We start from the raw sequence: 14,003 nt of genomic DNA on the forward strand, positions 1-14,003 counted from the left end.
GGATTAACATAGTTTAAGCTCTTACATCAGCAGCTTGAGCCTCAAAACAAATGCGTATATTCCCGGACACAACGTATTACTTAATTTTAGTGATGCAACGGAACTGGCATAACGGAAGCAGAAACGGAAACAGATGTCAAAAGTAAATCTTAACGGAAGCGAAAACGGAAACGGAAGCGGAAACGGAAGCGTTAACACTATGAAAAAAAAAGCACAATCGTACATTTAAAACTTTTTTTTATTAAATTTTTATTTTAGTAGTAATAATAATAAAATAATAAATAAAATCATTTATTTGCAAGAACATGGTTACAGATTGGTGTTAATTTAGTTAATTCCAGCATATTCTGTCGCATGCGACGTGCAAAAGTTTTCGTTCTTAAAGTTATGTTAATTATTATTATTGCTAAGTCAGTCAAAATTAAACAGCGGCAAGTTATATTTAATAAAGAGTAACTTGGCCGCTTTTTCACCTTTCAGCCTATTTCGATGTTCTTCATATATTAAACCAGCTCCGCTAAATAATTGCTCGCTGGCTACACTGCTGGGGGGAGCTGATAAGTATTGGCGAACTATTGGCAAAATATGGGGGTATTTGTGCGCATTTCCATTCCACCACATAAGGGGATCCTCATGAAGAGGTAGTCTTTTTTCTTTCTTGTACTCCCGAAGGTGTGACTGTATCTTTAAAAGTAAATTGTCACCATCGTCAGCTGTAGAAGAGTCCTCCTCTGCGCGTCTGCTGCACAGCTCCTCATCGCTTTCTCCCCGCTTCCGTTCAGAGTTCTGTTATAAAGTTTGCGGAACCAGAAGCAGAAACGGAAGTGAAAAAACATGCGGAACTTCTGCAGTTGCGGAAGCGGAAGCAGAGTTCTGTTGCAACACTACTTAATTTATATCGAACCTATCGACACTTTAGCATCATTATTTGTGGGAGATCTCTTCGCCCCATTGGCTTTGAAGTAACTCAGATATCTTTTAATTAAACTTTTTAAAAGATCTTCTATGTAGAATTTGTATGAATCTGTTTTTTCGAAATGAAAGTTTTGCTTACTACTTACTTACTTTAATTCTATTTGTTGGTAAGGTCTATGAATATGTTTACTCAGTATAATAACTACTCGCCCTTTATAGACTGGTTAAAAATGGTAAAAGACTGTCGATGGAAAAAAAAAACTAAAGTACGGCCAACTAGCAGCGATACAAAAGGTCGATTCGACTGTCGAACTGACAATCTATTCTGTCTCTTCCCATCTTGTGTATTTGTCGTAATGTCTCGTTCTCCCGCTAAAATATGTCAAAGTCAAACCCCTGCTATTCCAAATGACCATGACATTGGGTTTGTTTACATTTGGTATCGCTTCTCGTTGGCCGTACTTTATGTAAGTAAATCTGTTGTCTTATTATTGATTATAAATCTCAAAGTCTTTTTCTCTTCGATTATAATGGAAGTTAACATGAGTGTAGTTTTCAATCTCTTCAGGAATATGTATGAGGTGAGGAGGTTTGAACGTGCCCCCTGGTTTGGGCATTCGGCGTGGGCCGCCAACGGCCATTTTCAGCAACAGTGGGGGTATCTGAGCTTTAGCCAGCTGGATGCCGAACTCCACCCCTGGAACTGGGTACTTCGGCCTGATTGTCACGAACGGGAAATCGTAGTACTCCTGATATCCACTGTCATAGTATTTGAGGAACAGGGCGTATCTCTTCGTGGTAGGTGGCTTCCACCACGGTCGACGGTACCTCCTGGATATCAGTGGCTCCTTGTCCGGGATGAGCTGGATGACAGCAGGGTTTAAGGTGACGTCTCCTGTCACTTTTTCCGTCACTATGTCTATGGGGACGGCGGGACCCGATTGAGTTATGGGGTAAACTGCAAAGTAAATTAACGTCAGTAAGCCTTACCTAGTTCTATTGGCAGACGAATGAATTTATGACTGCATTTATATAAGCCACTGAAAACCAGTTATTTCGTTTAATTTTGTTTCAATACAAATATCAATGTCACAGCAGTTTTCAGTATCTATGACGGCAAGTGGAGACTGGGACGTTTCAAAATTTTTAAATTATATTCTCAGTTGCCCCTTCAAAGGAGGCATGTGGGCAACTGGGACATTATTTTTTACGAATTCCCAGTTGCCCCCAGCGGGGGCGATGCCGGTGGGGGCAACTGGGAATAACCGATGAAAATGAAAAGATTTTGTTAAACAAATACTCGTATACAAAGTGATAGGTAATTTGGTCAGTCCAGTTCACGAATCTCAAAATATATTCTTACATGAAATTAAAAACATCCAGTTACAAAAACGTATTTTCCGAGTGGGTCTGGCCATTTTGTGAACGCGCGAAGTACTGAAATTGAACGGGTCTTATCACAGATTCCATTTCCTTTAATGTTTGTTACGATAATAATCATATTTACGTTCGACAGAAATCATAATGTTATTTTACTACGTACCTGCTTTGTTTGAGGCGTTATTTTACTTTGAATGAAGGTTATTGGTGTCAGTGTATTTTATTCGTGAAAAAATTGTGATTGAGTCGAGTTAAAAACATTTAGGATTCCGTAGTGGCGAATAATATGCCTAAAAGCAAATTAAACTGGCTAAGAGCGAGTCAGACTTACACCCAGAGGATTCCGTAATTTACCGTTATGATTACTATGAACTATTACTATATCTTACAAAAATTTTCCTTCAAAATTCAAAATGTCAGGGGTTACATTTTTTTTTAATGAGGCCTGCCCTTTTTTGAAGATAATAAAAATCCCTTGATGTAGGTACCCTATTTAAATACTACATAATAATTTGTAAGGAAGACATAAAAACACAAAATGTATTACTTAAAACCATTACTTCTATGTTGTAGCTTCAATGGAATCGAGCGGCAAATGATAGTGTTTAAAACGATATAATTATGATGTTGCGTAGGTTTTTAATTGTTCTGTTTTATGGAATGAATTTCTGTTCATTCTCTTACGTTCCTTTTCCACTTAAACATTGATATCACCTAGGTACTTACATAAAATAAAATACCTTCTTAAGAATAATATAAATTTCAAGAAATAAGTCACTAATATTTAAAAGAACATGCATGTCGCTAAAGTGGTAATATTTATATTTTTACTTAAACAAACTTTTGCCAAGCAGCAAATAACAGAAACTGAGATAATGAATAATTTTAATGATATTGATACAAGTAAACATGACGTGTTAGTTGATTGTATATTCAAAATTATTGACACGAATTTTATTTATAATACACCAACAATAATTGCTAACCAAAACATCCCGAACGATACAGTAAACAAACGTGAATTCGATGAGAAAATACTGAAAGAATTCGGCAGACGGCGCACTCCGATTGTTTCCCAAGATCACATTGATACAAATAAAATATACGTGCAAGAAGGGACCATCTTGAGGATAAAATATATTACCAGTTGTGACATATTGACTGAGTCACAAACTGATATTGAAAATCATGTAAAATATCTGTTTATTATAGTTGATTACTCTGACGAACATTGTGATCACAAACTTCGAGAAGTTGGTCAAAATTTAAGCATGTATGACGTTACATATATCACCAAAAACGCAGATGATGTGATTGAAGTAGTTACTTTTATACCGCAAATAAATGAAACTACTTGTGAACTACATCGTAATTTAGTACCATTCTTTCTATCTATATGTAGTTCTACTGAAAGATTCAATGCCTTTCCAGATAAAAAGCCTAATAACTACATGAAATGTCCTCTGAAATTAGGAATAGCATCACTTTATCCATTCGCAACAATTGCAAATAAGAGTTCAATGATGACAAACGATCGGTTACATGAAGATGCTTTTTACGGGTCTGATGTGGAAACATTGAGAATCATGGCCGAATACTTCAATTTTACCCCACAATTTTACTACATTCACAGATATGAAGAAAATCCTTTCTTAGATAATTCTTTTTTGGCTTCTTTAATCAATGGGAGTCTCGATATTTGCGCTGGTGGTCTTTACAGGGTCTATGATAACTTAGTTGACTATTCAGGAGTTTATGGAAGACAAGCAGTTGTCTGGATGTACTCAGTAAAGCGGGATAAGCGGTCATGGAAAGTCTTAATCAGAAATGTAAACGGAGTATACATATTCGTGATATTCTATGCCATCTTCTGTTCCATTTGGAAATTGATGTGCATGTTTGACAAGCAAGACATTCCTATGGGAAGAATGTTGTTATACGCTTTTGGAGCTCTCATTGGTACCTCTTCGCTTGAAGAAGGTAAAACTTTAAAACAGAAGATCTTGCAATTCGTATATTTGATTATGTGTATTCATCTGTCAGCGTATGTAAGTGTACAGATGTATTCGTTTCTAACTATCCTATCGCCACCAACTATGTATAAGACCAACGCGGATATCATGGAATCAGGCTTGCAGCCGTATTTGGTGCCTTTATTAAAATATTTCATAAATGATGAATCTTATCATGCGTTTGCTGAGACAGCAGAAGATTGTGAATCCTTTTATGATTGTGAAGAAATGAGTTTGAAATTCAATGGGATGACTCTCGTTTTAGATGATATGTTCACAGAGCTGCAAGCAAAAACTGCTGTTAACGATGAGGCAACTACTTTAAGAGCAAATGAGAATATGTTAACAATATACCATGAGATGCTTCTTCGAAAAGATATTTACATCGTAAAGAGATTCCAGAAGATTACCTCAATACTTTTAAATTCAGGGATAAGTGACCGGTTGATACGCGAAGCAATAGGTATACTAACTACAGCAAAATCTAAAAGTGCTAGTAAGAACATGATGAGTTACAGCTACAGTTGTGGAGTGGGATGTAGCATTACATTGAAACAGAGTGTTGGTACATTTTATGCCTGGATGTTAGGCTGTGTGTTCTCCTTTTGCGCCTTTATTATTGAAATCTTGGCCAAAAAGAATATTTAATTACATCTGGAAGTAATATTCACACATCCTAAAGTTTAAGAGAGTCGTAAAATGATAACGCACAATTTGAACTGTTTTAATGCACTTATTTATTACTCAGCAAATTACATAGTTTACATCTGAATTCAATGTTTTTTAATGTTTGTGTGTAATAATAATACAGCTTCTAACTGCAAGTTATGTGTGATTTCAATTATTATAAAATTATACCTAGGAATAAGTACTTACAATACTGATATTATTTTATAATAAACAATTCAAGCCTGTGAAATATATTGTATCTTTTTAAATTTTAAAAATATTTACACAATTTTAATTACTGGCGTTACATGAAAAATTACTCCTTTTGTCAGCTACAAAAACATATTTTTATTTTCCTTTAGTAATATTGTGTTACAGTACCGTGAGTTTACTGCTGTCTATTGGGGTACTGTTTGATTCATTGCTGTCAGGACAGTACAACGTATCAACTAGTATACATCCGTAATTCTGTAGTATATAAACAAAGATAAAATTAGAAGATTCGTCATTAATGGACTCCATCCTTTTAAATATTAAGTTATTAATACGACACTAGTCCACAAACACTCTTTTAGGTTACCATAATATCGTTATACTTATGCCACAATTTTCAAATTTGATCTATACTAATATTATAAATGCGAAAGTAGCTCTGTCTGTCTGTCTTGCTTTCACGCCTAAACCACTGAACCGATTTTGATGACATTTGGCATAGAGATAGTTTGAGTCCCGGAAAAGGACATAGGATAGTTTTTATCCCGGTTTTTGAAACAGGGACGCGCGCGATGAAGTTTTTCAGTGACAGACAAAATTACACGCGGGCGAAGCCGCGGACCGAAAGCTAGTGTAAAAATAAATTTAACGGTTGCAAGGTAAGAGTAATCATACCTGCGAGCTATATTTCATGAAAATAAAATCAAGCTTCATTTTCATAAGATAATAATTCACTCACGCCGTAGTAAAAGTCCGAAAGATAAAATACTGTGTTCGTACATTTCATGATTTATGTGGGAAAGTAGATAACAGGCTGTAAAACTTTCATAAAAACATAACCCTCCTTCTGGCGCAGTCGGGTAAGAAAGTACTAAACACTACGAGTAATGAGGGTTTTCGCGAATGAAAAATCCGCCAGATGGCAATACGTAGACGCGAGGTCCAAATGCTACATGATTGGTTATTTTTGACATGACATTGACAGATAAATGTCAAAATCCACCAATCACGCAGCAGTCAGACCCCACATCCACGTCCCGCCATCTAGCGGATCTTTCATTCGGGAAAACCCTCATTAGGTTAGATAAGTACATAGTTAACAAAATAACAAAGTAATAATACTCGTACCTGCAATTTCGACTGGGCGTCAAAATATTTATTAATTACAAGCATGTTAATAAAGGTACAGTCGCCGTCAGATATATTGGAGCAGGCAAAGTGACCAAATACTTCTGAACAGTTTAAAATGTCAATAAGTTCCATAGTATATATTTTCTTTTATAAGGTTTACATTAAAATAATTTAGTGATATCTAATATCAAAGTGACATAGTTCGCAGAATTGCTAAAATCAAGTGGCAGTGGGCGGGGCACATAGCTCGTAGAGACGATGGCCGTTGGGGCAGAAAAGTTCTCGAGTGGCGACCACGGGCTGGAAAACGTAGCGTGGGCAAGCCTCCTACTAGGTGGACCGACGATCTGGTAAAGGTCGCGGGAAGAGCCTGGATGCGGGCAGCGTAGGACCGTGCATTGTGGAAAACCTTGGAGGAGGCCTTTGTCCAGCAGTGGACGTCATTTGGCTGAAACGAACAAACGAACGAAAATAATCTGTATACAGGATCTAACAGGTATGTGTGTCACGCACGTCATGTATCTCATTTACCCAGCTGCGTAGATACACTTGACGTTATGAGTGTTCGGATATTATTGGTAACTTGTAGTGTATGGAACATAGTGACATTTTAAACTGTTCAGAAGCATTTGGTCCCTTTGTCTGCTCCAATATATCTGACGGCGACTGTACACTTCTTGCATTTCTATACATAAATCTATTACTGATGACGTTTCTGTACATGGTGATATTTTTATTGTATTTTTACACACCTACAAGTGTTAAAATTAAATGACAAAATGGAGCAAATACAAGCATCACCATACTTTATTATAAAATATTGCACAAACCACGTAGCAATACAATTATTACGTAAATCACAAAATTGCAACTAACTCTAATTTCTAGTTTTCTCTATTAAATCAGTCATTGTATATTAGAACAACTCCATTCTCACCGTAATTGCGGATCAAATCCCTCTTCGCTGTAATTTCAATGATGAAGACACAAAATGACAGTCCGCAGCCGACCATCCACACATAAAATGCGCCAGCGCTCTGCAGCAGTGTGATACTACACCCCAGCACACAGCTGTAACTGGAGCTTAGCATCTTCTTATTTGCGCTCTCTGCCTTCGCCTTCATCAGTTTTCCCAGAGCTTCAGCGTACAGTCGATCGCCAATCCCAGACTCTCTTAATGACGCCATCAATCTCTGGAAACGATATACTATAGGCAAATCCTTTCTAATCAACATCTCATGATACACAGTCAACAAATTCTCATTCACTCTCAGGACTATTGCTTCACCATTCACTGCAGTATCGGCCTGTAGTTTTAAGAATAAAGAATCAATAACCACCGTCACTCCGTTATACTCCAAAGTCTTCATTTCACAATCATTAATTGAATCGCAAATCTTGGACGTATTCGCGAATGTAATGTAATAAGTATCGTTTATAAAATCCTCCTTAAATCTCTCCATCAAATACAGCTGCAAACCCGACTGTACTATCGCAGTGGTTGTCTTATAAGTCGTTGGTGGTGAAACGATTGTTAGAAATGAGTACATCTGTATACTCACATACGCTGACAAATATATACACAGGATAGAGTAAAATATATTCAAAATTTTCTGTTTGAATGTAGTCCCTTCATGTATAGAGGATGTCCCAGTAAGAGCTCCCCAGTTATCCAGCAGCAACCTTCCTAATGGCACCGGTTTTCTGTCAAATATGCTGAAAAATTTCCAAATGAAGGAGTACACAAAATAAAAAACTACAAAAATATAGAGACCATTCGCCTTTTTGATTAAATCCTGCCATGATCGGGAGTCTCTCTTGGCTGCGTATATCCAGATAAACGCCTGTCTGCTATACACTCCTGAATATGCTACCGCGTCTTGATAAGACCTGTAAAGGCCTCCGGCACACAAATCAAGGGTACCATTCAAAATGAAATTTAAAAAACGTCTGTCGAATTTAGTAGTAATGAAATAAAATTCGAGAGTTAAATTAAATTTCTCAGCCATAATTTTCAATATTTCCAAGTCCGATCCATGGATTTCATTTTCTTCTATATGTTTGTATTTATACAACGCACTTTTGTTTGTTATAGTTGAAAATGGAAAAAATTGTGCTATTCCGACTCTAAAAGGGCATTTCATGAAGTTTTGGAGCTTTTTTGATGGGAAAGCGTTGTGATTCTCTATAGAACTGCAAGATGACAAAATAGTTGGTAGCAGTTCCTGTCGTACCGTGCAGGAAGATGAATCCATTTCTGGCATAAACGTGAATACGTTGTAGTTCTCAGTATTTTTTGCAATGAATGTGACGTCAAACACACTTATATTTAGACTAAACTTTTGAAATGTTGTTTCACATATTTTTTTGGAATAATGAAATACGATGAGTAGGTATTTAATTTCTCCTTCAGTGGTCCTCATTTTAAAGTTCGATAATGTTTCGCAGTCATCTACATAATGAACCGATAAAATGTGCCCTTCTTGCATGTATATTGATGTCATATCAAAATCTTGAGCAATGACTCTTGGTATATTGATATTCATAAGTTCTTTTGCTAATTCCTTGTCAAATTCATCTTTGATCGTATCTTCTTCATTTGGGATATCGTGATTCATAAGAATAGTTGGCGTTGAAATGAAGTGTGTATTAATTAAATTTAAAACGCACTCAGTTAATATAGTTACATCATCGTGGTCATCTTGAATTTGGTCCATGATATTAGTGGTATTAATTGCATTTTGCATGCAAATGGATTTAGGTAACATTATCATTAATATTATAAACATCATTTTGGGGTTTTAAGAATTAAAGACGTTGTGTGTGTTTCCATCTATACTTCCTAACGACTCAAAAACTGCACTGGAACTATCTGACACCAAATGTGAAAAGTTATGTAGGTAAGCATATGGTAAAAGTATGCAAGAACCATTTACCGCCTTTTTAGAACTATTATCAACTGTAATTAACCTGAAATTTCTTAGTCGTAAACATGCGCTGGTAATAAAAATAAAATAAAAAGCGTATAAAATAATAGCTGCAATAGTTTTGAAAACTGCGGCACTACTACTAACGCCCACTTCGGCAAAAATATTCCTTGCATTACCTTTTGTATGCCTATACATTACGTCTATATTCACAAACATTACTATGAGGTCTCACAGTGCGCGTGGACGCACATGGTGACACACGAACCAATCACAGAGCTCTATTCAACGCTGTGCGTTCTATTTGCTGCTTCACTTACGCAAGTAGGTATCGTTTGTGAATACGGGTGACAATATTTACTTTCGCCATTTTTTCTGGAATCTCAGCGCATTCGGTTGGTTAATGAGTATTGTAAAGGTTTTTATCAATCACAATGACCAAATCACGATATTGGTGTCTCACCATAATCATTCCGAGACTGCAGGACTCTATCTTTGTCAGGTCTACTACCACTTCAAAAAACATTGTGTAGCACAACATTTATGGTACGTCTATGTAGCAATACCACCTACAAGGTGGACCGACGACATCGTAAAGGTAGCAGAGAAGCGCTGGACGCAGGCCGCTACCAATCGATCAACATGGAAAGCATTGGGGGAGGCCTATGTTCAGCAGTGGACGTCCTATGGCTGAAATGATGATGATGATGATGATGTAGCAATAGACAGCTTGTCACACACAATGTTTATCATCACCGATAAAGGCACTGAAAGAATTTATTTACATGGTCGGTTTAATGGAAAAACGTGATACTTTCTAATGAGTTGTTTGAACCGAAAGTTCGTCCGTATTGAATTATCGAACCAACAATCGCCCGCGGCATTGCTTATATAATTCGTAATTAACGCTTAATTAATTAACACAAAAACTGTTTGCTACGGAATTATTTCCCGGCTTTTCTCTTCTATAATTTGCATGTCTTACCTACCTATAAACCTTCCTCTAGAGTCGCTCTATTTATTAAAAAACTGCATCAATGTCCGTTTCGTAGTTCTAAAGATCTAAGCAGATATTATAAGGACAGCTAGCGGAAAGCGACTTTGTTTTATATTGTGATTACGGTCTAAAAAAATTTGACACTGTAACCCGATGACAAAATATAACTGTCAAAGTTATTTTTAACCACTAGTATCATTTCTGCTGAAGATTTGAATTTCAATCGCAATAAAAATTATCCGCTCAACAAAACCCCAACCCCTTAAATCGGCGGTAAAAAATGTAAGCTTGCGATTTCCTTGGGGATTCATTAGCAACTCGGAATTAAAGATTCCGCTTCATTTAGATCAAAGTTCCCCAAACTTTTTATCTCATAGACCACTTGCAATATTATTCGAATGTTTAACTTGGGTCCTTCTGTTCACTATCATACTAAAGTCAAAACACATCATATATGTCACAATCGTACATGCTTTTCATTTTATTTTAATTACCAGCGTATGTTTACGGCTAAGAAATTTCAGGTTAATTACAGTATTTGACTTAAAGGCGATAAATGCTTGTTAAATTCTACAGCATACACAATTTACTTTTGGTGTCCGAGTTTCAGAACAGTTTTTGAGTCATTAGGAAGTAGACGAAAAGTCACACGACGTCTAAAGTTCTTAAAACCACAAAATGGTATTTATAATTTTAGTCATTTTACCTCATTTATCCATTTGCATGCAAAATTCAATTAATACTACTAACATCATGGACCGAATTCAAGATCACCACGATGATGTTACAATATTAGCTACATGTGTTTTGAATATAATCAATACAAACTTCATTTCAACACCAACTATTCTTATGAATCACAATGACCCTAGTGAAGAAGATATAATCAAAGATGAATTTGACGAGGAATTAGCAAAAGAACTTGTGAATCGTAACATACCAAGAGTTATTGCTCAAGATTTTAACATGACATCAATATACATGCAAGAAGGGCACATTTTATCGGTTCATTATGTTGATGATTGCGAAACATTATCGAACTTTAAAATGAGGACCACTGAAGGAGAAGTTAAATACCTACTCATCATATTTAATTATTCCACTAATTTATGTGAAACGATATTTCAAAAGTTTAGTCTAAATGTAAGTGTGTATGACGTCACATTCATTGCAAAAAATACTGAGAACTACAACGTATTCACATTTATGCCAGAAATGGATTCATCTTCCTGCACTGCACGACAGGAATTACCACCAACTATTTTGTCATCTTGCAGTTCTAAAGAGAATTTCAATGCGTTCCCATCAAAAAAGCTCCAAAACCTCATGAAATGCCCTTTTAAAGTCGGAATGGCAGCACTTTTTCCATTTTCAACAATAACGAACAAAAGTGAGTTGCAAAAATACAAACATATAGAAGAAAACGAAATCCATGGATCGGACTTGGAAACATTGAAAATAATGGCTCAGAAATTTAATTTTACTCTAGATTTTTATTTTATTTCTACAGAATTTGATAATGATTTTTTAAATTACCTTCTGAACGGTACCTTTGATTTGTGTGCCGGAGGCCTTTACAGGATTTATGGAGACGTGGTAGAATATTCAGGAGTGTATAGCAGACAGGCGTTTATCTGGATATACACAGCCAAGAGAGACTCCCGATCATGGCAGGATTTAATCAAAAAGGTGAACGGACTCTATATTTTTGTTGTTTTTTATTTTGTGTACTCCTTCATTTGGAAATTTTTCAGCATATTTGACAGAAAACCGGTGTCAATAGGAAGGTTGCTGCTGGATAACTGGGAGCTCTTACTGGGACGTCCTCTATACATGAAGGGACTACATTCAAACAGAAAATTTTGAATATATTTTACTCTATCCTGTGTATATATTTGTCAGCGTATGTGAGTATACAGATGTACTCATTTCTAACAATCGTTTCACCACCAACGACTTATAAGACAACCACGGCGATAGTACAGTCGGGGTTGCCGCTATATTTGATGGAGAGGTATAAGTATTTTATACAGGATACTTATTACATTAAATTTGCGAATACATCCAAGATTTGCGAGTCGATTCATGATTGTGAAATAAAATCTTTGGAGTATAACGGAGTGACGGTGGTTATTGACTCTTCATTTTTAACGCTACAGGCCGATACTGCAGTAAAGGGTGAAGCAATAGTCCTAAGAGTGAATGAGAATTTGTTGACCGTTTATCATGAGATGTTGCTTAGAAAGGATTTGCCTATAGTATATCATTTCCAGAGATTGATGGTGTCATTACGAGAGTCTGGAATTGGTGATCGATTGTACGCCGAAGCTCTGGGAATACTGATGAAGGCGAAGGCAGAGAGCGCAAATAAGAAGATGCTAAGCTCCAGTTACAGCTGTGTGCTGGGGTGTAGTATCACACTGCTGCAGAGCGCTGGCGCATTTTATGTGTGGATGGTCGGCTGCGGACTGTCATTTTGTGTCTTTATCATTGAAATTACAGCGAAGAGGGATTTGATCCGCAATTACGGTGAGAAAGGAGTTGTTCTTAAATACAATGACTGATTTAATAAAGAAAAAGTATATCGATGACATTACATTTTGTCTACAACTACTGAAATAATGATGCAATTTTGTGATTTACGTAATAACTGTATTGCTAAGTGACTTGTATGTCTTGCACATTAGATAAGGTGTTTGAATTTTCTGCACTTTGTGGTTTAATTTTGACACGTCTTATATGTATAAAATTGATATTAAAAATCTTGTTTAATACGGTTACCAGAAACGGATATGGACATTCTGTAGCTAGTTATAGAAATTAATATTGCTTGTCCAACATTTTAAATGTCATAGTCTTAAGTTAGACACCGGGAAAACTGGTATTTCTACCATTAACTTGATACTTACTTGAAGTTCACTAAAGCCCAAAGCGGTATCCACCAAATTGTACACTTACCGCTCCGCTCATGATGTACTCTCGCATCACAAGTAAATGAATGAGTAGTTCATATTTTTGATTACACAAGCTTTGTTAGTGGCCAGCATCAGCATTTAAAATAACTAAGTACTGGTGATAAAAGGTACAAACCAATGCTTAGGAGTTGGAGGATAACTTTATAATTATTAGCTTAAATACCGATAGTTGTTTTCTTTGTTTATATGGAAGCTGATGATGTTAGATAAAAATAAGATAACATAAAAAGTGTAATTATTGTGTAAAATGCCTGTAACGGATTTTTTTATTAATAAATATTTTGTCACCCAGTTGACATTGGAAACTACCTATTTATTACCTAATTACTCGAAGAGTTAAGTACCTTTTTATGTAAGTTTTATAGCCGGTTATCTACTTTCCCACATAAATCATGAAATGTACGAACACAGTATTTTATCTTTCGGACTTTTACTACGGCGTGAGTGAATTATTATCTTATGAAAATGAAGCTTGATTTTATTTTCATGAAATATAGCTCGCAGGTATGATTACTCTTACCTTGCAACCGTTAAATTTATTTTTACACTAGTTTTTGCCCGCGGCTTCATCCACGTGATATTTAATTTGTCACAGATCATCATTAATTATAGCCAAAAGTCAAAAAAAGTCAAAATTTCTTTATTTGTTTAGACTAATAAATAGTTCTTACAAATCGTCATATGCTCTTAAGGAGCCTCTACATGTCTCATAATCTTTTTACCCTACCAGCGCTTCGAGACCAACATTTGGCAAGTGCTGAGAAGAAGCGCCGCAACAAACTCA

At 36.0% G+C, this 14,003-nt stretch overlaps 2 protein-coding genes, 1 long non-coding RNA gene and 1 pseudogene across 3 annotated transcripts; 2 read left to right on the top strand and 2 right to left on the bottom strand.

Moving 5' to 3' along the window:
• Nucleotides 1-1,387: 1,387 nt before the first annotated feature.
• Nucleotides 1,388-2,602, bottom strand: LOC135078423 (uncharacterized). Its single transcript, XR_010258600.1, has 2 exons — nt 2,279-2,602; nt 1,388-1,873 (listed from the first exon to the last, which is right to left on the bottom strand). It is a non-coding gene; the product is annotated as an uncharacterized LOC135078423 (long non-coding RNA).
• A 353-nt stretch (nt 2,603-2,955) lies between these two features.
• Nucleotides 2,956-4,955, top strand: LOC135078598 (uncharacterized). The gene has a single exon (XM_063973128.1). The coding sequence runs from the start codon at nt 3,090-3,092 to the stop codon at nt 4,953-4,955; it is 1,866 nt and encodes a 621-aa protein (XP_063829198.1). The 5' UTR covers nt 2,956-3,089.
• A 2,267-nt stretch (nt 4,956-7,222) lies between these two features.
• On the bottom strand, nt 7,223-10,746 carry LOC135078599 (uncharacterized). The gene has a single exon (XM_063973129.1). The coding sequence runs from the start codon at nt 9,110-9,112 to the stop codon at nt 7,223-7,225; it is 1,890 nt and encodes a 629-aa protein (XP_063829199.1). The 5' UTR covers nt 9,113-10,746.
• A 545-nt stretch (nt 10,747-11,291) lies between these two features.
• Nucleotides 11,292-12,808, top strand: LOC135078600 (uncharacterized; annotated as a pseudogene).
• The last annotated feature ends 1,195 nt before the right edge of the window (nt 12,809-14,003 follow it).

Source organism: Ostrinia nubilalis, chromosome 15, assembly GCF_963855985.1.
Source record: "Ostrinia nubilalis chromosome 15, ilOstNubi1.1, whole genome shotgun sequence".
NCBI lineage: Eukaryota > Metazoa > Arthropoda > Insecta > Lepidoptera > Crambidae > Ostrinia > Ostrinia nubilalis.

Bases quoted from the DNA above. Each gene is read 5' to 3' on its own strand.
- LOC135078598 (XM_063973128.1), top strand. From the start codon at position 3,090: ATGCATGTCGCTAAAGTGGTAATATTTATATTTTTACTTAAACAAACT.
- LOC135078599 (XM_063973129.1), bottom strand. From the start codon at position 9,112: ATGATGTTTATAATATTAATGATAATGTTACCTAAATCCATTTGCATG.